This window comes from Eleginops maclovinus, chromosome 18 (genome assembly GCF_036324505.1).
Source record: "Eleginops maclovinus isolate JMC-PN-2008 ecotype Puerto Natales chromosome 18, JC_Emac_rtc_rv5, whole genome shotgun sequence".
Lineage (NCBI taxonomy): Eukaryota > Metazoa > Chordata > Actinopteri > Perciformes > Eleginopidae > Eleginops > Eleginops maclovinus.
In genome coordinates this window covers 15,715,905-15,741,405 of record NC_086366.1, presented here as the reverse complement: position 1 = coordinate 15,741,405, position 25,501 = coordinate 15,715,905, and the positions used below count along the sequence as shown (strand labels likewise).

The 25,501-nt window shown below is 38.7% G+C and overlaps 1 protein-coding gene across 2 annotated transcripts in view; it reads left to right on the top strand.

The window, feature by feature from the left end:
• cadm1b (cell adhesion molecule 1b) overlaps positions 1-25,037 on the top strand; it is a 115,274-nt gene extending 90,237 nt beyond the window's left edge. The window contains exons 6-11 of one of the 2 annotated variants that reach the window (XM_063907874.1): positions 3,793-3,951; positions 4,911-5,007; positions 5,280-5,452; positions 12,117-12,167; positions 20,769-20,897; positions 21,039-25,037. In XM_063907874.1, coding sequence (XP_063763944.1) covers positions 3,793-3,951; positions 4,911-5,007; positions 5,280-5,452; positions 12,117-12,167; positions 20,769-20,897; positions 21,039-21,157 — 728 coding nt within the window. In that variant the 3' untranslated portion in view covers positions 21,158-25,037. The remainder of the gene's footprint in view (positions 1-3,792; positions 3,952-4,910; positions 5,008-5,279; positions 5,453-12,116; positions 12,168-20,768; positions 20,898-21,038) is intronic. The other variant, XM_063907875.1, reaches the window with a different exon arrangement.
• Positions 25,038-25,501: the final 464 nt, after the last annotated feature.

Genomic DNA, 25,501 nt, shown 5'->3' with positions numbered 1-25,501 from the left:
ATTCTTTGTTTTAAGACAACCCTAAGTCCCTTCTATTTACAATTAAAGATGGTTATGAAGTCACATTTCATCTTCATTTCGGAGCCTTCAGTTGGCTGTACTGTAGAGTGGTATATAATCTGGGGTGGTAAAATAATCCTTATTATCTCTCAGTTATGATTAGGGGGTCATCAATAATTCATCACATACTTATTGTTCAGCAATGGGGGATATTCATTTTTAGTCATATCGTTTTCACACAGAGTGGATGTATCTGGGCTTGTTGTCAAATTATATATGTATTAGAATGGAGTAGATTCATTTGGCTTGTTGAGAGATGAAATATTTAGACAAGAGTGAATCTGAAGCTAAATGCCATCTGTGCCTCCAGTGTTCCCTACAGCAGTCGAAGTCAATTTCTGTTTATGAGTTGTCGAGTATTGTGCGGGAGGAGGGAGAGACAACAGGATGGCTAGATCAGCAAAATGCCACTGACATGCTGAGCGGGGCTAATCCATAGTGGCAGTGGATACATAAAGAGAGCCAGAGAGTCACATCCTCCTGTACCCCAGGAAAACACAAATCACTACTCATCATAGACGTGCTAAACAATTCATTAGCTCCAGCACGCATTGAGATTAAGAGGAACACATAACACTGGTTTTATAGAATCTTTGACATCAAGTTTGTCTTACGTCCGAGTGCAGGCAAGGCAGCCATAATAGCATTAAAGAAAGGGGCATGCTGCACACTTTCAAATTGAGTGAATTGGTTTTGGAACCATTTATCATGCTGGCAGGTAGGGGACTTTTGGGCTCCAGTCTGAGAGATACCCAACACAGAAGGTGGCAAAATGCTTGTTAGCATATGAACAACTGCAATATTATTTAAATATAGTGGAGTCCGGTGCTCTGCGGCTACTGCTGTTCCAGAGCATGAGGAGGTTGGTTAAAATGTGTACACAATTGCCTCAGATTTTAGTTTTTACCAAGTGAAAATGTCACTTTTACAAATGTCCTATAATAAAATGCACTGGTTGCCTGCATCTACACTGGTCTTTCTTAATGTTGAAGCTAGTTTTAAGTAGCTTGATCAGTGGCTGCTTTTCAATGCGTTGGCAGGCAGAAGACTCAATATGAAACTGACTGAAAGTAAATGTCACCCTGAGAAGAGGCTATGCTTGATTGCGCTGGGATTGATCACTGGTTGATGCTCACAAGAGCTTTTGATTTGACATCTCTGCTGCACCACTCAAATCTCCTCTGCATTCATATTTGAGTCCTTGCACGACCTGATCCGCAGTTGTTTGGCTTGGATGACACTGATAATTGACAAACGTTGGTTAGCCTGTACACTGTAAATGGCTCTGTCTGAATAAGTCTGATCATCCAAACGAGACTCAGGACTTTCAAAAGTTTTCCAAAGTTTTTTCTTATTCAATTTGTGTTTGTTAGAAGAATCATGACCCATAATAATTGACACTAGAAGAAATCAAATTGAAGAATCCTTTTTCATGACAGCGCAGAGACGAGTACAGGCGAAGCTATTTTCCTGACCTTGAAATGTGTTTTGCCAGTCCCTTTGGTATTTTGCATCATGCAGGAGAAAAAATATGAGCCCCAACATCATGGGACCATACTACCTTATCATGCAGACAAGGTACTCCAACGCAGGAGGGTGCAATTTTGAGAAAAGAATGCATGTTTGAGATTGCATGGAAGCAGCTGTATTTTCCCCCCACAAAATCAGCATGATGGTAGTGTTATCCTGCAAGGGGACTGCAGTCATGACATGTATACAACACAGAATACATTTAACTTTCAAAGTCACACATTTTTTGTCACACTTTTCGGCCCTTACTCCTTTCCATTTATGGTTAAATTTAAAGTTTAAAGTAAAACAGTATTGGACAACAAACAACATAATAGTTATTGCAAATGAAGATTTGACTAACAGGACATATTAAAGGTATTGGAAATATGAATGCAAGAAGCTGGATTGACAGAAGTATAGAGCAGCTGTGGTTTATTTTAGGAAGAAGAAAATCAACGTTGGTAGATTCGAAATGATAGAGGAAATAACTGTCAACAATCACAGAGTGTAGCGAGACATGACCAGATAGCAGTGGCAAGATATTCTACTTAAATCAAAAACAAACAATCTTGAAAAAGCTCTCATATAATACACTTTAAAGATAACGCTGACTTATCTAGTTTTTGTTGGATATAAAGAAAAATGTCCATGCTAGTATAGTGATAATGATTTCCACATTTCATCCAAGCCTACCCGAGCCATTTTTAGTAATGTAGCACTGGGATTAGTATGAGACAATTACTGTGAGTGTGTGAGAGGATAATGACTCATTATCTCACCCTTCTAAATCATTCTTCTCTTCACACAGTTCATTGGTGCAGGTGCTCTTGGAAACGCCCCTCATTGACCTTACTAATGTGACCTAGTGCAGCGTTTTAGTCTTTGTGATTGCATGATGACAATAGAGCTCTTATTGTTAAATGTGTGTTGTTTTTTGCGAGGAACAATATGTCATTGTTCTGTGAGCGCTACAGCTGATCACCGCTCTACACTTTAAATAAAGATGGTAGGGATTAACTCTCCCGCTGTGTGCCATGGTAAAGCTTCTGCAGCTTTTTATAGTGAAGTGAAATCACCTAAAAGGCTTTAGTTAATAGCTCACATGGGGCAAAGACATATACTATGTCACTAGATTTGTAGACCTACAGTACGTCCTATAGCCTGTGTTTATAAATGTACTGTTTGCCAGTCAGTACATTTACCATCTGATTTATTCTGCAGCAAAGTTGCAACGTAATCACAGTTTCTTAACAAAAGTCACCAGTTTTAATGTATTACAATCACTGCCAGAATTCTCATTACCGCTGTTTCCTGATTACGGAAAAAATACTCTTCATGAAAGTTAGTGGATGAGTGTAGCATGGGTGAAAGAAGAATTATTTTTCCACTCGAAATGGCCTTGATGGAGGTCTGCACTCCCCAGTACTCCTCTAGTTATGATTATGTTGCTTGCTCTCCTCTAACAGTCAGCGTGCTTTTCAAACATCCTGTTCTCTGACCACAGTTGGCATCATGTAATGCTCGCATGCACATTGACCACTATACCTAGTACTTTACATTTTATAGAGGCTGGTCTTGGGTGGGTGGGCTTATGTTACAAAGGGTTAATATCCATCAAGAGGCCACATATGTGTGTATTGGTGATCATCAACTGTGGAACAGTGTTCTGCCCTTTCTGAGTCCAGCCAGGCTCCCTTGTGACAAGGCTGAAATGGAAGTGTGCTGCAGGTCAGAGTGGGGCTGTAATTATTTCCTCACTTCATTAAGTGCGAGTAAACCATCACACTCAGCACTGCAGCTAATGCGATGCCCCTGTGGCATTGTAATGCTCTCTAAATGAATGCCCCTCTGACAGCCTGAGGCCTAGTGGGCAGCAGATTACTGCAGGGTTAGCCCCAACAATGCTCAACCCTCGAGCTGCAGAGGGCATTCATTATCAGGCTTATATGACCTAGCCACTCCTCACTGCTCTCATCAGAATCGCAGGCCTTGGGCCAGTCAGAAACCTCTAAAGTCTCGTTCAGGCGCTGCATGACTGAATCATAAATTAAATGTAAATGCCATCTGAAAACATTCCACTTTGACAGGTAATGTGCACTTAATAGCTATGACTATTTGCTCATTATGGTCACTGCGAGTCTGTGCAGCTGCAGCATCACAGATTCGTTTTTGAGCTGTTAGCCGTTAACCTTTTTCCACATCTTGTGCTCGTTTTTCTAGGTGAGACAACAGTTGAGGAGATGTATGACAGGATGTTTACTGTCACCAGCCAGGTGAGATTTTCGGTCACCAAAGAGGATGATGGAGTGCCAGTGGACTGCATCATTGACCATCCAGCTGTAAAGGACCTCCTGGCTCAACGACATTTGGAAGTGCTATGTGAGTGACCTAAATCTTCACTTTTTCAAGCCTGAAACAACAAGGCCCCATAGACAATGCGAAACACTTTCTCTATCTTTGGGGGCTTACTTACTTATTGGCGGGGCTCAAAAGCCCACTACAAACAGTTTCAAACATTCAATAGGTGCCAACCACTAACAATAATAAACAGTTAGGTTGAAACAACTTTCTGCATTCTAATTAAGGAAACTTGGGAGAAACAGTTAACATAACACAATGGTCATTAGCAAATTCATGCTGCTTAGAGAGTCAAAATATTTAGCCTTAAAGACGAAAAAAACGTAAGAGCTACAATGAGCTTGTTTCCAGCAGAAAATTCAAAGAATATCTCCTTCGAAGTTCATGTTTAAGTCAGGGGGCTAAGACGGTTTCATTTTTTCTGGAAGACAAACAAATTTGTTTTAAAATAAATAATAGCAAGCTTGTATCTTAATTTGATTTAAAGTAAAAATGAATCGCAAATATGGCCACAAACACCTTAGCCCACGATACAGTCACCACAAGGGATAATTACTTTTGCTCAGGTGTCAGATGATGTTAGTGTATTCTTTGAATGGTGAATTGATTGTATAGTTTATACAGGCAGCCTTACATTGTTAAACATCAAAGAAAGGTTATGGTACCCTTTTGTAGTCTGTGTAGAATATTAATTTCTTTTCAGGTAGACCACTGTTTCGCCTGACCTTTCATGGAAAAAGAGAAAGCTTGACTGAAACGGCTTGACATTTTGGTAATCTTTGGCTAGCATTGATAAGAAGAGAGAAAAAATGTACTGTAGACTCATTGGACGTCTACTGAGCATGTAGGATAATCATTTCATCACCTTTTGTGTTTACCTTTGGCTGGTAACTTTTGCTTTGACTGTATTGAAGGAAAAGAACGTTTTGTTATAACTTGACACAAATTGAGTATTGTGAATGCTCATCTTTTATTTTCAGATAAACCAGAAGTGAAGATTGTGGTGACATATCCTGACGGTTTAACCAGAGAGGGTGATAATCTAGATTTGACATGTATTGCTGAAGGAAAACCACAGTGAGTGTTAACCCAGCACCTCAACACTTTAAGAAAAACTCTTAAAATGTTTAAGTTTTGTACTTTCTGCAAGTCTGAGCATTGACCTTAACCTTCACATTTCCTTGAGCTATTTCAATATTAGCACTTGTATGCATGCTGTATCAAACACATAATTTGACTGGGCCCATCGATGGCCTTCTTCATACCATATCTCAGATTTGACCTTTATTGCGGATTTCTAGCATGGATTGACAGCTCCTGAGTGATGTCTGTGGTATTTGTGTTCTCAGTCCCCATCAGATCAACTGGCTGAGAGTAGACGAGGATATGCCGCCTCATGCTGTGGTCACCGGCTCTGATCTGTACATCGAAAACCTCAACAAATCTTACAACGGCACCTATCGCTGTCTGGCGTCCAATACTGTGGGAGAGGCCTACGATGACTACATCCTCTACGTATATGGTATGTATTAAGCTTTATCGGACTTGATGTCTAAATGCCATCATCACTCTTTTATTCAGTCTGTATTGCTGATATAGAAAGGTTTATAGACCTAACTGCCTACAGTAGCTTAGGCAGGCGAGGGATTGCATTGAACTACACTATAAAGATTTACTGCAACGTTTGTACCACAAACACAATCACATTCCAAATAAGATGCAAGCCATTATTGAGAGGAACAGGAAGCTTAACGTCACAGTAGGGGGCTGCTGTTGACAAATCCAGAGCTCCAAATATACAGTATGTTGAAGATTTGAGCTACTGCTTTACTTTTAATGTTTGATGAGTTTCAACCGTATAGAATAAAAATGAATGGATTAATTGACTTTTGACTGCATATTAAAGTCCCGCAGATTTCATTTAGAATTAAAAAAAAGAATCGGATGTATGCTGATATTCTCATGTTGTCATTCAGCAGACCCCATTGGTGCCCAAGAAACCATAATTTCCAAGCAAAATATTTATAAATGTGTTTTTCAGAGGTGTCAAGCTAGCTGTTTCCCAATGTTTTTTTTACACTTTATGCTAAGCTTAGCCAATGTTGCCTGCTGGCTGCAGCTTTATACTGTATTTCAAGTATAGACATGAGAGCAGTGTCAATCTTCTCATGTAACGCTTGGCAAGAAAGCTCAAAATCTCAAACCATTCCTAGCAACACAAATGTGTATTGACTATTTGGTCTCATATCAAAAATTGAACACTATATGTCTGCCATCAAGATGTGATCTGGTTCTGTTGACTTATATTGAGGTGGGTAGAATTTCAATATGTTCTGCATCCAACCAGTAAAGGGCAAGAAAGGGCCCATCTCCCCAGGATTTGACTTTAAATGCAGCAGGCAGTTTATTCCCCTCAGTTTGGATCTCAAATGCAGCAACTAACATGAGTCTCTCCTTACTGACCTTATTCTTGTTTTTACTTAAACTATTAGCATGTCTTTGTTGTGATTTCCTTGTTTGTATTTAACACATCATAGTGCTTTATGATGTGTTACTTGAAAACACTAAACAACTGAAAAGTGAATGTATTCACTTCAACTGCAATCACATAATCTGAAATATTTATAACTTGTAGAAAGAAAACTTGACTGTTTAAAGGTGCAACAGGCATCTTTTCACTTTAATCCCCAAGGGGGAACAGCAGGGGCGGACTGTTTGAAGTATTAAAATCATCAGTGACGTCAGTGAAGTGCAACTCCCGGGACCTTAATTTCCTGTATTGGTGGCTGGCAGGGGTGATGAAAAGTGGGGGGAAAATACATTTGCAGCAGGTGCAGCCATTGTTGTGGAGTTTTGCATTCTCTCCTTGGAGCGCTTGCTCCCTGCTGTTTAGAAGAGCATTTTGTATTTTGCTCCCAAGTTTCAATTTGTCTCTGCCTGTGTGCCAAGAACATTGTCTGCCAGTGACCATACCCAAAAACAGGAACGGTGAATCTGCTGTGAAGACTGTCAAGTAATATGTACAAAACAAATATTTCTGTGCTAAAATAGTTTTTACTTTAAATTATTTGTTATTTGCCAAGCCTTATGTTAAACAAAGTCAAGAAAAGTCAATTTTTATAGTTCCTAATAGAAGCTATCTTAAAAAACGTTACATATGGAGCATGTCTAGACTGTAGTTTGAAGAGCCCCAACAAAACACTTTCACACTAAGAAAGGAGTTTTTTCATGATGATGGGGTTGAACTGGGGTATTTCCATCATGGCAAATCCAACGTGCTCAAAAATGTGTTTTTCAAAAACACATCATCCATACATAATTATTCAAAGCAGTATTATTCAGTATTTATACATGTCTTAATTCAATATTTAATTAATCATTATCACAAATACAACAATAATTGTTTCTATTTTGTATGTTCCCCAATCAGCAGGGAATGATTTACCTGGCTAACAGCTCATTGTTCTCATTTTGTTATGTGGTCCCAGGCATAATTATCTACAGCAAAGTATTTTCTGTTGAATGTTACAACCAGGAGTTAATGTCATGCTTTTTAGAGAAACGATAGCAGCTTAATGTTATATCAAAGAATTAGTCAGATATATCTGTGCATCCAATACTGTCACATTGGAAAGACACTGCTCTTCCTTGTGGGTTATGCTATTGTGGGAAAGCATGTCATTTAGTTCGAAGCATCACATTATACTGATCGTTATATTTGGTCACTGAAACCAACACTCATGTTTCAGCCTTACGTGCCCAAAACAGCGGGATCGAGTTGAGGTGCGACAAGTTTTATATTAAAAGCTAAATTTCTAATATTGTGTGAAAGCAAATGACAGGTTTTATAATTTTTTTCAGTAACATTGTATTGTCAATACCTAATGTGTTTATTAAGGTTGTGTTGACAAACCTGAACTGTTTGTCTGGTTGGCAAATGTATAACATTTACTGAAACATTTTTACTTGAATGCATTCATAATGGTCTAAACCTTAATTCAGTTTCAAAAATTGTCTGGCAGGCAGTAAATCAGACTTAATTGGAGGGACATAGTTGTAAGCAGAGGCGTCTAAAAACATGTCGGAAAAATAAAGAAGGAAAACAGAGTGTTGTTGCAGGACTAATGCAGTTTTTATTTTACTTTGTAAGAGTTATCTAGGACGGAATTTCTACACTTCGAGACTTAAAAAACATGCCTCATAACATTTAGTGGATAGGAACTAAACTTAGCTTTGGAGTCCAGAATTTTGAATGGAAAAAGTCAGACGGGCATTGATATATCTTCACACCTTCATATGTCTGATGTTTATGTGTTTATTACACATGTGACTTTGTCACTGTGACATAGGTTCCTGTGACTCTCTGCCACCCCATGGTTATTCATCATTGTGCTTTGCCAGGCAGATGATGGCATCTGCTTGTTCCCAATGGACCCATAATAATCACTTCCAAACAAAAGGACGGCATATGCCGAAAAATTGCTCGCTCAAGGCAGACTTATAAGCCATCACAACTTAAATCATAATGGTTGTGAAGATTCCTTTGAAATTGAGATTGACCTGTATTCCTCTAAGATGGCGTTTTTATAAATGGATTTTGTGTTATTATCACAGATCATTTAAATTATAATATAATATTCAATAGAAAAAGTGCCTATGGGCATTTGAGAGCATGATGATGTGTCTACTGCTGTTAAATTAATGCATAATTTGCTTCATGGTGTGACCCTAACACTTGGATACAAGAATGAAAAACAATGGGAGGCCTACAGTATGTTATCTGGTTCAGAATTAAAACAACATCTATTCATTCCACCTACATTGTGTTTGCTTTAAGTGTTTGTGCCTTTGGCTAGGACATCTTCAATTAGTAACTTCCTATTCACATATTTAATCAATTTCCATTAAACACCGTTTCTCTGGTGTACAAGTGCGATGACTTCAGCTCGCTGTAATGAGACACGGGAGATTGGTAAAAAGGTGCTCATACCCGCGTATAATTATGTCTGCAACTCCCACTCCTCTTTTTCTGGAGGATTTAATGCCAGACAAAATCATGTTGTGGTCCATGTGAGGGTTTGTAGCCCCAGACTAATCATGCTTGCTACAGTGGTTTAATTAGTGTGTGTTTGTGCAGGATAAATTGGTCAGAAATTTGTACTATTTTCTAATGACTTCAAACCGTTCAACACTCCTATGCCACCAGATAACATACTTTTTTTTCTCACAAAATAACCAATTTCTTCTCTTATCAAACTTGTTTAGTGAGTATGAGCTCTTGCTCCTCCTAAAACCATCACACACCTGTCAGCAGAAACCCTTTTGTGTAAGCAACTGCACGCCACAAATAGCTTTATTTTAATCAGTTTGTTTTGTTCTTGATAAATATGCCTGTGACCATTATTGATAGAGCCAAGCTGAATCGTCCATCAATTCTCCTTCAGCTTTCTGCCACCCTCTACTGCTGCTAGTCCTTCAGGCTCTTCCTGTTTCAAAAAGACTAATGACCTTTCACTGTCTGACAGCCCGGACAGGTGTGCAGCCGATGTAAATCCACATCAAATCAGGTCCTTTTGTGGCATTTGTATTGTATGTGGCTGGTCGAAAGGCTAAGAAAGAGGCTTGTCATGCTGTTTTCCATGTGGGTGTGTCTGCATCAGGCTGTGAATTGTGCCCCCCCTGCTGGTGTGTGGTGTGGGAGAGAGCTGACCCGGAGAGAGACCTGTCTCTCTCAGAGGTGACTTGGTGCTATAACTCATATGCTGCGTGTTTGCGGGAGAGCATCGTGCTTTTACTGCCACAGTTTAGCCCACAGTTGACTTTTCACCCATAAATCTTCCTTGAACTTAAAGTCAGAGATTCACAAGGCACTTGAAATCAGAGATTGATTTTTATAAGGGCTGTTTATTGAATTAATTGATAACGCAGCTATCAATATTTAATGGTTACAATTTAATATATTGCGATACATTGCTGTTTTTAAATCTTATTTTAGAAAAACTGGATTATATATTTATCAATATATTAATATATTTATAATGTATTTAATAAATCATTTATTATGTATAATAAAGGAAACACCACCACATGCACAGAGCAAAAAGAAAATCACTTTTTTGTGCAATCAGAACAGTAGGATCTACATTCACATCTATCACACCGTATTACAATTTTTGCATGTAAATGATTAATTTAAAATCATGGTTTATGAGAAATGATACAATATCATGAAAAATAGTATTGATTTTCACTATATCAGATATACTCTTACACCCCTAGTTTTGACATAACGTGAGCAGAATGAATGGGTCTCCATGTTCTCATGAAAGCTGTTGTGAAACTGTCCTTGTGAATCACACTGATGCATCTAATGTGCATCATAGTGAGCATCAATTTTAACACATCAGCTTGTAGATTACTCTTTTATAAATGAAATACACTATCTAAAACAACCTCTTTTACAGACATTTTTCTTCTTGTTTTGGGAGACAACCTCTGAAAATCCCAATCTAAAGTGAAACTTTTAAGCAAGAGACAATAGACAAAAGAAAAACAAATATCTTCCCTGCTGTCGTGTTGGCATGTTTAAGCAGGCATAGATAAACAATTTCTCCTACATTGTTTCACTTTATGGTTACATTTTCTCATATCAAAATTTCTCACTGATACAAATGCTCCCTGAAAATATGGCCTCTCCAAAATACACTCATATTTCAGCACACATAATGCTGAGCCCAGAGTCATTCGGGCTGGAAATTGCCCATGGAGAATTCTTGTTCGCCTGGATATTATATGTGCCACATCCTATCCCGGCCTTTGTGAAGACCCTCTTTCCTGAATGGCCAATTTTCCTTTTTTCCAGACACTGACATTTCAGCTATCAGACTGCTTTCGGTCACAGGGAAAGAAATCCAACCCACCCCCTCTTCAAATACTGTCAGAGGAGAATCTCTGCCTGCTACCCCGATACCCCCCTACCATCATTAACACCACCTCCGCCACACACTCCATCCCCGGCGGCAACATTATGCTGTCCTTGATGTTTTATCATTAGTTTGGGAGTGTGTGGTCCCCCACTGCTGTCTTTTGATGGAGTGCAGACAGTAAAGGCATGGAGACAGCCAGCCAATTTCCCCTGCTGCGACTCTCCCACAGCAAGGGGTCGTGCTATCTTTCCCCTGCACCACAGCCAGGCATATATTCCCCTGATGAGAAAGCTTTCAGGCCTCCTTAGTACCGTAGCATACCTGAATTGCCCTCCATTTTGTCTTTCCGATTATTTTGTTTGGGGGTTAGTGACAGGTCTAATCAGTACAGTGTGGGGTGGAGGATGCTGCTTGGGGCTCTGATGTGCTGCAGCGGGAGACCACCAGAGTGGTTTAATTTGCAGTTTGACTTAGTTATTGCAAGAGACTAGAACATAGCAAAAAAAAGAATTATAATAGCTCATCATAATAACATATAATAAACCCGAGCACAATGAAGTCCTAGTGTTGCATTTGGCTGTTAGTCAAGCTATAGAGTGTGCAGGATGGTGGATGCCAACAACGGTAACTATTGGACGGATTGCTATGACATTTAACACACACAGACGTTTCCAGAGAATAAAGGCTAATACTTTTGGTGATTGCCTTGCTTTCCCTCCAGCACCACCATGAGGTAGACATTTCTGGTATTGAGTTAGAGAACCTTGTCAACCATCAATTTATAGCATTGAATTTTGGTTCACACATTAAGGTTGCCCTCAGGATGAATTGTAATAACTTGGTGATCCCCTGACTTTTACTTAAGTGGCATCATCAGGTCATATTTTTTTAATTTTTCAAATATATGGGTTATTACAAATACCTACAAAACTAACGACCTTCCCATCAGCCTCAGCTGTACTTAGGATTTCGTGCAGATTAGCAAATGTTACCATGCTTTTTTTTTTAACTAACATGGTGGCAAAGATAAACATTACGACTGCTAAATATTAGCATGACATTTTTAGCATGCTAGCATGCTGACATTAGTGTTAGCTCAAAGCTTTGCTGTGTAGCAGTCTCAAATTAGCTCACCCCAGAAGCTCAAACGTCTGCATGAGACATTAGGTAAATCATCTTCAATGACTTTTGTCTATTTATTTACAATTGTCTTCCTTTATTTCTTATACATGTTCTTTATTTTTTACTCTTTTCATCTAGATGCTCCCACTACTATCCCCACACCCACCACCAATCCAGTCAACACACAAGGTACTGTATGCCCCCCACTACTGTCCCTCTCAGCAATCATGTGTGTGTTTTCGTGTGTCTGTGTATGGTGTGTGTGTATTCGTGTGTGTTTGAGAGAGCTTGCATGCATGTGTGATCAGGTGTCCGTGGAGAGAAAGAACGAGGTACACCTAGGTCTAAGAGAGACTGTGGATGGCCAGTTTTAATCTGATAGTGCTGATAGGTGACATTGAGGACAGGCAGCGCGGGGCTGTCAGAGACACCTGTCATACTGTAGGCCTTTCCAGTCACATGTTTGATCTGAGAAAACGTAGGGACATTGCTTTGCTGTTCTGCTATCTTATCAGCATCTGCAGCCATATCTCAACCGGCCCATCCATCATATTATAATGCCCTTTACATCCCCCCTACAAATGCCAGTCACATCTTGTCTTTGGGAGGCCGAAAAACATCAATATCCTTTTTCTCATAGACATATGAAGTGAATGAGTGGCTGTTCATTTCAAGAGCATTTATAGTAGAGCAACCTTTTGGCATCTTCTGTAAACAGTATTTTAAACGTTGATTAATCTGTCTTCCAAAAAGGTATTTTATTATTAACCATTTGACAAAAGAAATGCTCTTATTGCAAAAGCACCGCTAAAGCGAGACAACTGGGCAGGCAACCTTGGGAGTTGACATTTGGATATGCGACAATGTGACATTTCAATACAAAAAACTATCCTTAAAGGATAGTTTGGTTTATCAATAGCTTTAGAAATAGAGCAATTTTGGCCCCTTTGTCATAACCACTCTGCATTTCATACAAATATGGAGAGCCAATACCAACATAAAAAGTTTTAAGCTCAGTGTGAGACTACATCAAAAGCTCTGCGGTTTGCATGTGGAAGCTTTCACATACAGTACCCTTCATTTTTACATTTATTTGATCAAGTATTTCACTTTGTAATCATTTGTATGTGGATTATGTATTAATTTAGCTAAAAATGACACTGCTTTTGCTCCTGGCTTGGTTTTATTTTACTGGACATTCCTTCTTCTACATTGCATTTTTAATAAATTGCTTACATGTTTGAAACTCCTTTCTTTATACCAGATTTTTCTTCGTTCTCTCTCCTTCTCTAATGAAGTTATCAGAAATGAGCCAGTCATCATGCTGAATGGGTACAGCTTCATTTCAGCTCTCTGACTCTAGGTGTGGCAAACAGGAAGTTCCTTTATTGCCAAAGTGTGCATTACTCTGCAGTGTTTTGCCTAAACTCTCCTCTGAGATATGCCGTCTCCGTGTATTCTCCTGAAACATTCCAGTAATTTCCAAAAGACAGGCTTGAAAGAGGATTTACGGTGATTTATGCAGTACATGCTAGGAGGATGTAATTGAGCTTTCTTGCAGTTTACTACTCTTCTAAATACCCTGTCACAGCGGCAATGGTAAGCTGGCTTGTGGTAGATTGCTTTGCACTACCTTAATCAGCATAACAGCACAGTATAGCATTTTCTTCAATAGAAAAGTATACAGTACAATTTCTTATTCATAGCCCAGAGTGTGAATTGGCCCTGCCACCTCTACCACCAGCTACGAAATGCTGTTGTAATCAGGGGCCACTGAACTGCTTCTGTGTCCTTGTTTAAAGGTCAAATCAGTACATTTTTGGATGAATACATCTCAAGGATTGAAACATAAAGATTTTAGAGTATGAAGTTCTAGAATATAATTCCGAATGGTGTGGTTGTCAACGGATCATGACGAAAAAAATCCCTTTCAAACTACATGTTTAAGAAATAAAAACCTTGAAAGATCTGGTGATATACATCCGTTTATTTTCTGACTGTAATTGAAGGTTGTGTGCTTAAACCTGGTTGTAATGTTTTAATTTTAGCATTAGCCATGCATCTTTTCTATGGAGCATTGTATCCATTTCTTTTTACCCTTGACCTTATTTCTATTGTTGTTTGTTAAAAATTTGAAACGGCTGTGGCTGAAGCTAGTGGGGATCTAATAAACAAACAGACAGTGGATTTAGTTGTTTAGTGTTAAAGGGGTTTGAATTCTGGTGGTAGGGATACCTTTTATATTTTTTATGTCTGGATCAGAAGTTGTTGATTTTTTTTGAAGCTGTACTTGTACTGTATTTTGTTGGATTTAAAACCTATACTTATTACAGGGAAAAACTTACTGAACTAACAGACTAAGCTCAAGATGCTTCTATGCACTTATCTACCTAAGAAGCAGGTCCAATGTAGGCACACTATTTTTCCTCTGTATTGTTCTGAACATTGTTAGCCCACTGTTTCCCCGGTTTGTGGTTCATTATAGATTTTTTAAAATCTAGGTTTAATTTCCAAAACTCTTTCATTTCACTTACTAGATTTTCTTCTGCTTGCCGAGTTGATTATTCCTTTTGTTGCCTTGCAAAATTGAAGCCTAAGTTGAAGGCCTAGAATAGTTTTTGTTCAGTGACAGGGATGTTAAAGCAGTGAATCTCACAGTTGTTTGTGTTCTTTGCTGTTTCATGATCTTAAGGTTTCACAAGAGTTCATATTGTCAGGTCTTTCAGTATCTTAAAGGATGTAGGGAGCTGTTGTTTGTGTGTGTAGACCTCATGGGACAGATAAGTCACCCGTTTAGAGGAACACTTCTTCATTTGTTTGAAAGTTTCTAGATGTTGTTTATCTTCATGTGTTCTCATTGCATATTTACACTTGAAGAAAATAAGCTTTTAGTTGACGTCTTAGATATGAGCGACCTTCTATCTCACTGATCTAAATACTTTTGACATACCATTCTTATTCTGACATACTGCACAATAAAAATACCCAGTAGTAGCTTTCTGAACAAAAAAAACATCAGTGGTATAATGAATGGAGCAGAATATTGTTGGTTCTAGCCTCAGAGAGAAAGAAGAAAATGGTGGTCCAGAAGTTCTTTGTTGGTGGCTGTATTTCTTTTTGAGAAAGAGGGTAGAATTTACACAAAATCCCCAGCTCTGAAGGAGTAAAGAGAGTCTGTGGCGATAATGCTCCAGCTCGTCAGATGCTCAGAGATGATCCAAGGCAGGGACATGATATCCCGGCTAAGCCTTCAGTAACCCCCCTCTCCCCCTGCTTGTCAAGAGGAGCCAGAGGAAAGACACGGAACAGGGAATTATGTTGTAGACTTGATTAAAAAGACCCTATGTTTCTGCCGATCTGCAGTGCAGCGTCAACTGTTGTAGCATGCTGCAGTAGGACCTCTGATGAATAATCTATAAGGAATATAAAAACTAAACATCAGAGAGGCTTTGGGTTGTGATGACTTAAAGGGGGCTTTCTGAGGGTAACAGCCCTCTGCTTTGTGGATAATACAAGTTGTAAATTGACTGCTAATAGGAGCTTTGCAAGCAAACATTACACTGCACATGAACCTGAGTTTGGCCTCTATATTGCACCCTGGATAACATTGCTAACCATAATATAGTGTTTTATGGTTTGTTTGGTTAAGCCAACAGGGATTACTTCAACATGCAGTGCACAGAATACATATATGACTTTATTCCCTTTTCATTGTTCTGACAAACACATGGAATTTTTTTTCTACAACTGAGTAAATCATGTTATTTTGCACCAGATGGTATTTTAGGAATCCATTTCTGGCAGGTTTTCATACATGTTTGATTTGCTGTTCCCTCCCTCAGCACTGGTACATGTGAGGTGTTGGCAGATTTCCACTGCTGTTTGGTCTTGGGATTCAAGCCTCAACTCCACATACACTATTGACTTCAACAAAGATGTGTTATGAGTGGATTAATTATTCAACATAATTAGCCATTAAACATTTAACAGCATTGTTTTAACTCTCACATGTGTCATTTTCTTTTCAAGTGTTTCATTGGGAAAATTAAAGAATCATTTAGAAATGCTAATTACAGTTTTTCCCTTCATATTTGTTTACTCTGATTCCCAGTTGGAATTGTGTTTTTTCTGACCCGAGTTTTTCCTTTCTTTCCTTTAAACAGTTATTAAAAAAGAAAAAATATTCCAATGGTCCATTTTAATTGGTCTCCGGGGTATAGGTTATTAATGCCTGCCCACCCTACAGTTATAATTGTGTTTCACAGCAGTAATATGGTTTTTAATGGAGCAGGAGTACATAATTATTAGAGCTGTACTTAGCACAGTAGGGTTTGGAGATTGAATGTGCCATTGAACTAGCCTTGTATCCTCATTTTGTGTTACGTTACTGCAAGAAACTTTGGGGAGAGAGCAGTGATTTCTATCATATTGTCAACCTTTCCCTAGCCTTGATCTCCACACGTTGAAGAACATGTATGAAGTGGAGATGAATGCTAAAGGTTTTTCCACAGGAAGTTTTGCCAATTTCAAAAGATGCAATAGACTGACATTCAGGAATTAAAGTTTATTCATTTATTTGCCATTTTATTCGGTGTTGGACCTTCAATACTATTTCAGCACATCCTCTAAAAGTCATAGCTGTATTTGCTCATCTTCAAATCATTCTTCGGTTATTACAAAAGGACTCCAGGAATCTATTTAACGAGCAAGCAGTGGCATTGGAATTTAACTGAGGACAATGCGCTCTGTTGATGTTTTGCTATTACAGCAACACAAAAATGATTTGGTGAGATTGCCCATGTATGTTCATCTTGTTACGTTCATTTCCTTTTTCACACAGCAACAAATACAAAAGCCACGGAGGTCTGTCTTTCAATGTTGCAAAATGGCTATTGACGGTCCCTAAGTTGATTCTGCAGGCAGGCCTGATTGTCCTGCCCCTGTCCGGATGAAGGTTACTGTGGGAGTCTATTCAGTGCATGTGACGGCTTTGCTCTTTCAATGCAAGAGTCATTGTTTCAATTACATCCAAGTAATTACATCTATAAATTGTGAAGTGTTTGTTAGTGGGTAAGCGTGTGTGTGTGTGTGTGTGTGTGTGTGTGTGTGTGTGTGTGTGTGTGTGTGTGTGTGTGTGTGTGTGTGTGTGTGTGTGTGTGTGTGTGTGTGTGTGTGTGTGTGTGTGTGTGTGACATGCCTCGTTATCTGATCAGAAAACTATTTTCAAATGAAAAAAAGGAAAAACTGAAATTATGTTCCATTTTATTCGGTGACAAGCTGGCAGCTCTGATTTCCACGCTGACAAATAGTCTGATAGGATGCTCTGTTGCTGACCAGATCGGCAATTAGTCATTCCACTACAGAGACTGAAAGGTGCGACTGTAAAGAATATGCTACTGGGAGCTCAGCCGAGCCGATTTCACCTTCGCACATACACAGGCATCAGTTGGAAATCCTCTTTATTCCCCCATAAATCCCCAAGGCTGTGCACATCATGTCAGGACGTTGGGGTGGGTATGTCAGCACTCCCCCAATCAGGCCGTAAGCAGAGCTGCACTGGTGGTATGGACACCAGTCACATTACAGACATAATCAAATTCTACTTATTCCAAATGTGAGGCCAGAGAGGCTGCTGTAATAACATCGTCTGCCATTTTTCTATTCTGAGCACAGTGTTGTATTAAGAATATTTAGACATGGAGTACCTAAGGGAACCATACTTTTGATCTTTGGTGTGTTAAAGGAATGAATGACAAACGTACCTACAAAGGAAGAGGCAGGAATGGAAAAAAAATTACTTTCTAGAGAAAATCTCTTCTTGTTGAGGTCAGGGATTAGCATCAGATACATAGCAGTGCTTTGGGAGTACCTAAATGCAGCAAGTGGAAAGACTAATGCCAGATAACGACACCTGCTACAAAAATTGTGAGGTTTTTTTTCATTCTACTGCTGAACTGCAATTGGTCCCTATGCTCAATGTATCTGAATTATGAAGCACTTTGGATACAAGTAGCATAACAAATTCAGCCCATTTAAAAACATAAAAAATGACCCTGATCTCAATTGTTAAAGTCTGGTCAGATATTATTTCTTAAAGATAATATATTACTGGAAGATGTATGTTTTCAAATACAAGTTTTATAGTATCATTTGGGACAGCATAGATGCTTGGCATTACACAGAAAACAGTCAAGAAATAATGGATTTATAAATAAAAAGAACATTTCTTTTTAGGCAGCAGAGGATAAAGTAGCCAGACTTTTTGTACTAAAATCTCCAAACAGGCATTGAAGAAAGAGAATTCTACAACGGCCATTAGAAAACCATTTATGTTTGCACAACACTGACTCTCTGGTTAATACCTCCATTTTCCCAAACAATACATCCAGCTGGCAACTTATTTTTAAATAAGTATAAATCTGGTGTCTAATGACATTTTCTGAGAAGATCTTGCTTCCGAGCCTCTGAATATATTACACATCTGTTTTCCCAGGCGGAGTAGTACACCTCATGACCAGTGACCTTTATGTTCTAAATCAGCTTACAATACACTTTAGACCTCTGTATTGCATTGCATTATGTAACATGTCTCATAATCTCCTTACGATGTAGTGCAGGCTGCAGCAACACCGCAAAATGAATGAGAATGAGCACAACATTAATGTTTATATCGAATAGCAGGTCTTGTTTTTTTGTGGCTCTCCCTTGTAATAAATACGGTACTTGCAAACAGAAAACTGGTGCTCTGTAGTCGACTTAATGCCTGCAACATGATATGCAACCAACCATAACAGTTGATACTGTAGGTGTTAGGGGATTTTTCAGTTTGACATTTTAGTGATTGAGTCACGATGCTTACCCTGGGTGAATTTTTCTACCAGTTAAATAAAATTATTTCTCAGTCTGCAGGGGTGGCCGAGACCTTGCATGTTTTCTTACAGATGTGTCAAATGGAAGACAGCGGGGATCAAGGTGAGGGCAGGAATTTGTGGGGGAAGAGTGGGAGGTAGGGGGAGGAGACAGGACTCTTCAAAGGCCATTTAGTGGTGAATGTTCATTAGCATGGAGCATAGGCCGTTCCCTCTCCACTGGGAATGAGGGGTGTTATCTAACATTAGCTATACCTAGTAAACAAACAGCGCCTTGCACATCCCTGCTACACGAACGCAGACACACATCAACTGCTCAGTCCGTGAAGACAAGTCCATTTAAAGTGGTTGCTCAACTGAAACAAAACTTTTCCATTAATTTTTTTTAATGCACTTCCAAGACGTCCTCGTTCTGCACTGAATCCAACTTGAATAACATCGGGTTTTTTTAAGGTTGAGATGTGATTGTGTCACTTGTCTTAGACCCCTCAACTTGACTTATTACGCCCTCACAGTGTTGAGAAATGCTGCACTCTCCGCTCGTCTTTTATCAAAATCATTCAAGTTCAGAGCATGACTAGTGAGATTGATGGAAAATTGAGCTGCTCTCTCATGCAGTAAAGAACAGTGCAGCCATTCCCTCGCCTGCCACTCCTCCATCAGTCCAAATGAGCTCAGATACAGACTATTGATAAATGCGTCTGAACTATTCTGAGACTGGAAATTTAGAGGCTTCAAATTTTGCCTTGTTCTACTGTGGTGCACGGATAAATCTGGCTAAATGCTCGACAGTGATACTCTCTGACACCTGAGGCAGCCACGTATTTCTCTGCATGGGGACACCAGGCGCCCAATTTATCTCCAGACTTGTGTCTATTTCTTATGATTGAGTTCTATAACTTCCAGAAATAGCCTCTTAAATCACAATGTATTTTACAGTGTGTGAACTCTCGATTAAATTGCAGGCAGCGTCTACTGTTTCATGGAGAAATAACTGTCTTGAAACGGTTTTAAACATCGTTCACTCAAAGGGGCTCGATCGGAGATTTCAGCTGTATGAAGCACAGAAAACCTTTGTACCATAGGGAGACAGGTACACTTTTGTTGGGTTTGGTATGGATAACACAAACTTAAGGTGGTGCCAGCAGACATTGTGTTACAGTACCTTTAAGGACATATCCCAGGCTAGCAGGTTCCCCATTTTTTTGTCTCAGTTAACTGGCCACAGCTCCATATTTGCCGCAGAGACCGGAGACTGGTATAGTTCATCTCATTCAACTGTTGGCAAGAAATTGAATATATGTAATTTCCCAAAAATGTTAAATCATTAACTTAAATGCAACTTGAATAGATTTGGCAGATATGAATATAACTTTATTGTATCATGGAGAATTGGATGATGTTACTGTACAAAGAAAATAATTAATAATTAGTTTGGAAAATGTTTAGAATTTAAAGATTTTAGTTAGAAAAAAATCCTCATTCTGTGTATTTTGAAGCTTAATTATTGAGAGCGATTTGCAAGATTTATGAGTTAATAAATATGATGTCATAGCCTTTGGGACAATCAGTTACACATTGGGAACCATTTACCTTCATATTTTGTTTGGACACATCATCAGCAGTACTTCTTAAACTGTTTTTCCAAGTGATTTCTCAATGATCAGGTTATGCTTAATCTCTCAACACATGTCTGCATATTAAAGCAGAATCTGTTCTGAACGGCGCAAGATTTTGGTATTGGTCAGAGTCATATTGACCTTTGCATTTGAGTGGGAACATGGCTGAAGGCATGTTTAAAGTGTGATTATTCGATGGCCACAGCTTCCAGTGGGGTTCACATCTGCGTACAAATATGATTGACTGGTCAAAGATTGGTTACTGCTGGTGAAATTATTTACGGCTATTGTCTTGTTTTCAGACTCCAGAGCCAGCGATGGGGCACCGCAGAAAATTGACCATGCTGTCATCGGCGGAGTGGTTGCCGTGGTGATGTTTGCCATCCTCTGTGCACTCATTGTTCTTGGTCGATACTTTGCCAGACACAAAGGTAAGGCATTGGCAGCGCAATCATACTTGATCATGAACACATCTTAAAGTTAAGTGTTTTTTGTTGCAAGTGGAATGCAAAAGGATTGAGGAGCACAAGTGGAGGAAGTGGTGTGTTGCTAATTTGTCCATACTTTTGCAGGAACTTACTTCACACACGAGGCCAAAGGGGCGGACGACGCAGCCGACGCAGACACGGCCATCATCAACGCCGAGGGTGGACACAACAACACAGACGAGAAGAAGGAGTACTATATCTAAACCGAACAGGCCAGGAGAGACGGGTGGGGATGCTGGTGGCGGTGGAGGTGCTTTTGGAGTCTCACTCTGATTTGTTACAAGAAGGCTTGAGGCAGGGAGTGTGAGATTTAAAGAGGAAGAAAAGAAAAAGTGGAAAGTAGGACTGGCATGGCCAAGTGGTAAGAAGAGGCTTTGCTGAATCTCCTATCCGACCCTTCCTGGACTGCTGGGGCCTATTCTGTACAGTTCAATTATTTTACAGACAATTTTGTGCCTTGTTCTATTTCTTTTCTTTCTTTTATTGTTTTACCCCCTTCACATTTTTTTCAGATTGTATTTTTTTCATTATACGTAACCCAATCCTTTGATACATTTGGCTTTCTGAGAATAAATAGTCCTGGTGTTTGTCTTCTGCTTTTAGCTCATGTACCCAGATCAGAGGAGCCAGTTCACACACTTTTATTATTATTTGTTTGAGTAATCTCAAGACTTCAGTAACTGGAACACAGTGTCAATACAATCCTCCCTGCTGGGTAAAAGTCCAACAGTCCTTGCAAATTCCTATCACACTGGTTTTGACATACTTTAGTGCATATTTTATTGACTCCCCTCCCTTTGAGGTCAGGTTCACAGTGTTGATTACTAATGTAACAGTTGTGAGTAATCATGCTCATCTTAGAATGTATTTGTTCTTGAAAGTGAAGTAGCAGTGCCGTTTAGTATCATTTCCCACCAAACCGCAATGTACAACTGGCCCCTCGCTGGTTTTGAGTCAACATCTGACATAGATGTGAGGTCAGTTTAGTATTGTTTAGGGTATTGTGGAGTACAGTGAGACATCATGAACGCTGTAATGTGCCATGAACTAGAGTTCAAATTTCTGTAGAGAAAATTCAGAACCAACATATTTAAAAACAGCATTTAACATTTACTGTCATCTGCTTTCTTTTTTTTATTCAAGAGTCAAGAGCTTAATGATGGGATCGGAAAAAATATTAATGACGTACTTTTTATAATTTTAATAATTGTGTTTATTTATCACATCTATTCACTACATACAAGCTAACAGCAAGCAGCCAGTTAGCTTTGCCTAGCATTAGGAGTGAAAACAGGAAGCAACAGTTCTGTCAGTAGGTAAAATAATGACAACAAACAACCCAGCTGTCATTCCTACATTTAGTTTTTTGTAAAGGTTAAGCAAACTGACGAGGCTAGCTGTTTCTCTGTTTCCAGTCTTTGTACTTAGCTAAGTGAACTGTCGGCTGGATGTAGATCATGTTTATTCTGCCGACAGGGTTTGAACGGTTTTGATCTTCACATTTAAGTATTTGAGAGACAAAATAAATGTATTTCCCAAAATGTCAAACTACTCCTTAAAGCATTGCATGTTCCCAGAGTGATCTGGACATTTCTTTTCAAGTTCAGATAAAATACAGAGCCTAATGACAGATCAGTTGGCTGAAATCACAAGCATTTTAAGGTCGGACTTTACTTTTAGTAAGAGTGACGATTCCTCCTGCATAGATAATGAAATCGAATTAAACTGTATTGTTGTTGGATATTGGTACCTAGCCTGCTGTGTGTGCTTCTGGTTTGAAAATGAAATTCTTCATATTTTCATACCACCCACACAGTCGACCCTGGACCAAATATAATAATAATGTGAGTGTGCATAAGAACAGTGAATATTACGTACTTATATGAGGCAAAGGCTGAAAGTCCACTGTGCAGAGAGCCCCTCTCTAAATAATTGATTTAAAAAAGACATGATACATTAACCATTTAATAAGATACATTTCCAGGGCAATGGTTTATTTTATTTTTCAAAGTTTTATATTTAAATGTGATAATACTGCTCAAGCAGAGAATAATTGTTACTTCGATAGCAACGTTTCCTTCCAGTTATGAATAACTTACCGTCGTATGTCCCTGTAAATACCTGAAGCAAGAATACAAAAACTGAAATCTTCTCAATTCCTGCCTTAGAAATCCTTGCCACACACTAAACTGTTTTGCCCTTCCCCATAAACAAGTATAAAATGTCATTCAGTCATTGAACATGAATCAGTTATATTTCCTTGATGTCTGCAAACACATTTTACCTTTGGGCTTTCATAACTTGTATGGGCTGCGGGCCTCACAATTTATCAAAGATTTGCGTTGAGCTTTAGACCTGGTTTGTGGAAAGATCCTTTTCTTACTGTCATCCTGCAGCCTCAAACCTTCACACAGGAGCCGTCTACTGTTACAAATGTATTTTTTCCCCCCACTAACACAAATCAGAAGATTGTGCACTTGCTCACAGATACGCAGTGTGCACACCGTGCAAGCTTCATGCCTCCGAATCTGTCACAGCTAGGAGTGTAAAAGCCTGTTTGGTAATTAGTAAGGGATTTCATTGTGTTACCTGAATAAGACAAAAAAAAAAAGGAAACTGTAAATGTATTATGAAAAAGGATAACCACTGCCTTAAAGGTATCTCTTGATACTTATTAAAAGAAACGACTGAAGGACTTTATTTAGTGCCTTCTATTATTTTGAGGCATATGGTTAGTATCTTACAGTATCCTCTTGTACACTCATACAGTATATATTGTATATTGCTGTCCTTTCTAACTTACAGGGCCAATCCTCATCCAGGTTGTATGTATTCAACCAGACTTGCGTCACAATTACCGCCTGGGGCATAAAAAGCTACAATGAGTTAAAAAATATATATATATTTCATTGTTTATCAGGGTGGTGTGGCAGCTTCCACTGACTACAACAGTAAGCCAGGATGTAGTATTTATTTTCTTAATGAGTGATCGCTAAACAAATTCAATTTGGTCATAATTATTTCACTTGCTATTTATGGGATATCTTCAAGGACAAGGCTTGCTATTAGTGTCAGAAAGGAATATGTTACAAAAAGCTATAATTAGCTTCAATAAAAGTACAGTTTTAACGGAGTTTTGTTGTCATGGAAACAGCTATGTGCATGACATTTTATTTTGAGGGTTGATATTTATCTTAAATGGTTATAAAGTGACTTCTTTTAAATCAAGGAATATAAAAAAGATTGTCGAAAGCATTTTAATCCAATGTTTTATTTGTTTTTAATATTTGATATCTACAATGTTTGTTTTCACTCTCTCAGGTTCATGAGTGTTAATATTTGTGTTTTTGTTTTTTGCATCTCAGGTAGAATGCAAATTAAAGGCCCTCCCAGTATATACTGTAGTACCACAGCTAGTCAAACAGTGACGAAATCACAAGATGTACATGTTTATTCCCATTTGTACATGTTTATGTCTTCTTAATATGATGCACTGTTACAGTAAACGTTAAATATTATTTTGCATAGACCTAGTTCACAAAGAAAGAAAACTAGATTTGTTAAGCAGCCGAAAATGATGTACAGTCAGTGTCAACAAAATCACAACGATGTTCATGAAACTTCTTCTTCTTCCACCTTCACACTTTGCTCATACAGTATTGGTTATTTAGTAATTATAGGGTGTGACCACAGACAGTCAATCAAGCATCTGTTTGTATTCAGTCAGTTCAGGCATCATTTTGATAGATGAAAAGATGGTGTATTTACTGTGACAAGAAGTTTTATGAATGATCTGTAACATGTCTTGGATATTTGGATGAAACTCATGTTTAAATCCCTGAGTGGGGATGGGTGTGTGGGGGGAGGGGGGGTTGTTGGTTGTTTTATTACACCCAAAAATTGTTGTTTTTCTTGTTAAAGCCTAAATTTCTCTCGTTACCCAGGTGACATTTTTTTCTTTTGTGTAGTGAAGAGGATGTTTCTCATACGACCATACATATTTTGTATTGGTTCACACAAACATTTTTACAAAAGAAAAAAAAAAGATCGGAGGAGTTCTTGTCTTAATAAAAGATATCAATGTTTAAATCTGCAGTTTTTTTTGTAAATTTATCAAAAATGTGCATTTTCACTTTGTAGTCCCGTCCTGTTCGGAGATGCAGGCATCAGAATTTATTATTGTTGTCAAATTCGCTCTCCCTGTTTTAACGTCCTGAAAACATTAGCTGGATTAAACCTGTTCATTTCACCTTGAGCTGCTGATACTTGTCAAACTCCCAAAGAGGAAGATCTCAAGCGGAGGCAAAAATTCTGTGCCGAGTCATATTTAATGTGCAGCAGCAGCAATCTGAACTCCCATCAGAGACTGACACATGCACTGTGGTACGGATGGAGGGGAGAAACATTTTAAATGACACAATGACTGACACCGACAGGCTCGGGGGCCCCTGTTAAGATTTGAGCTGAACACGTAGATGTTAGTGATTTGACAAATTGATAGGTATTTTGAGGAGCAAGGCTTAGTTCATAACCATAAGCATTTCTGT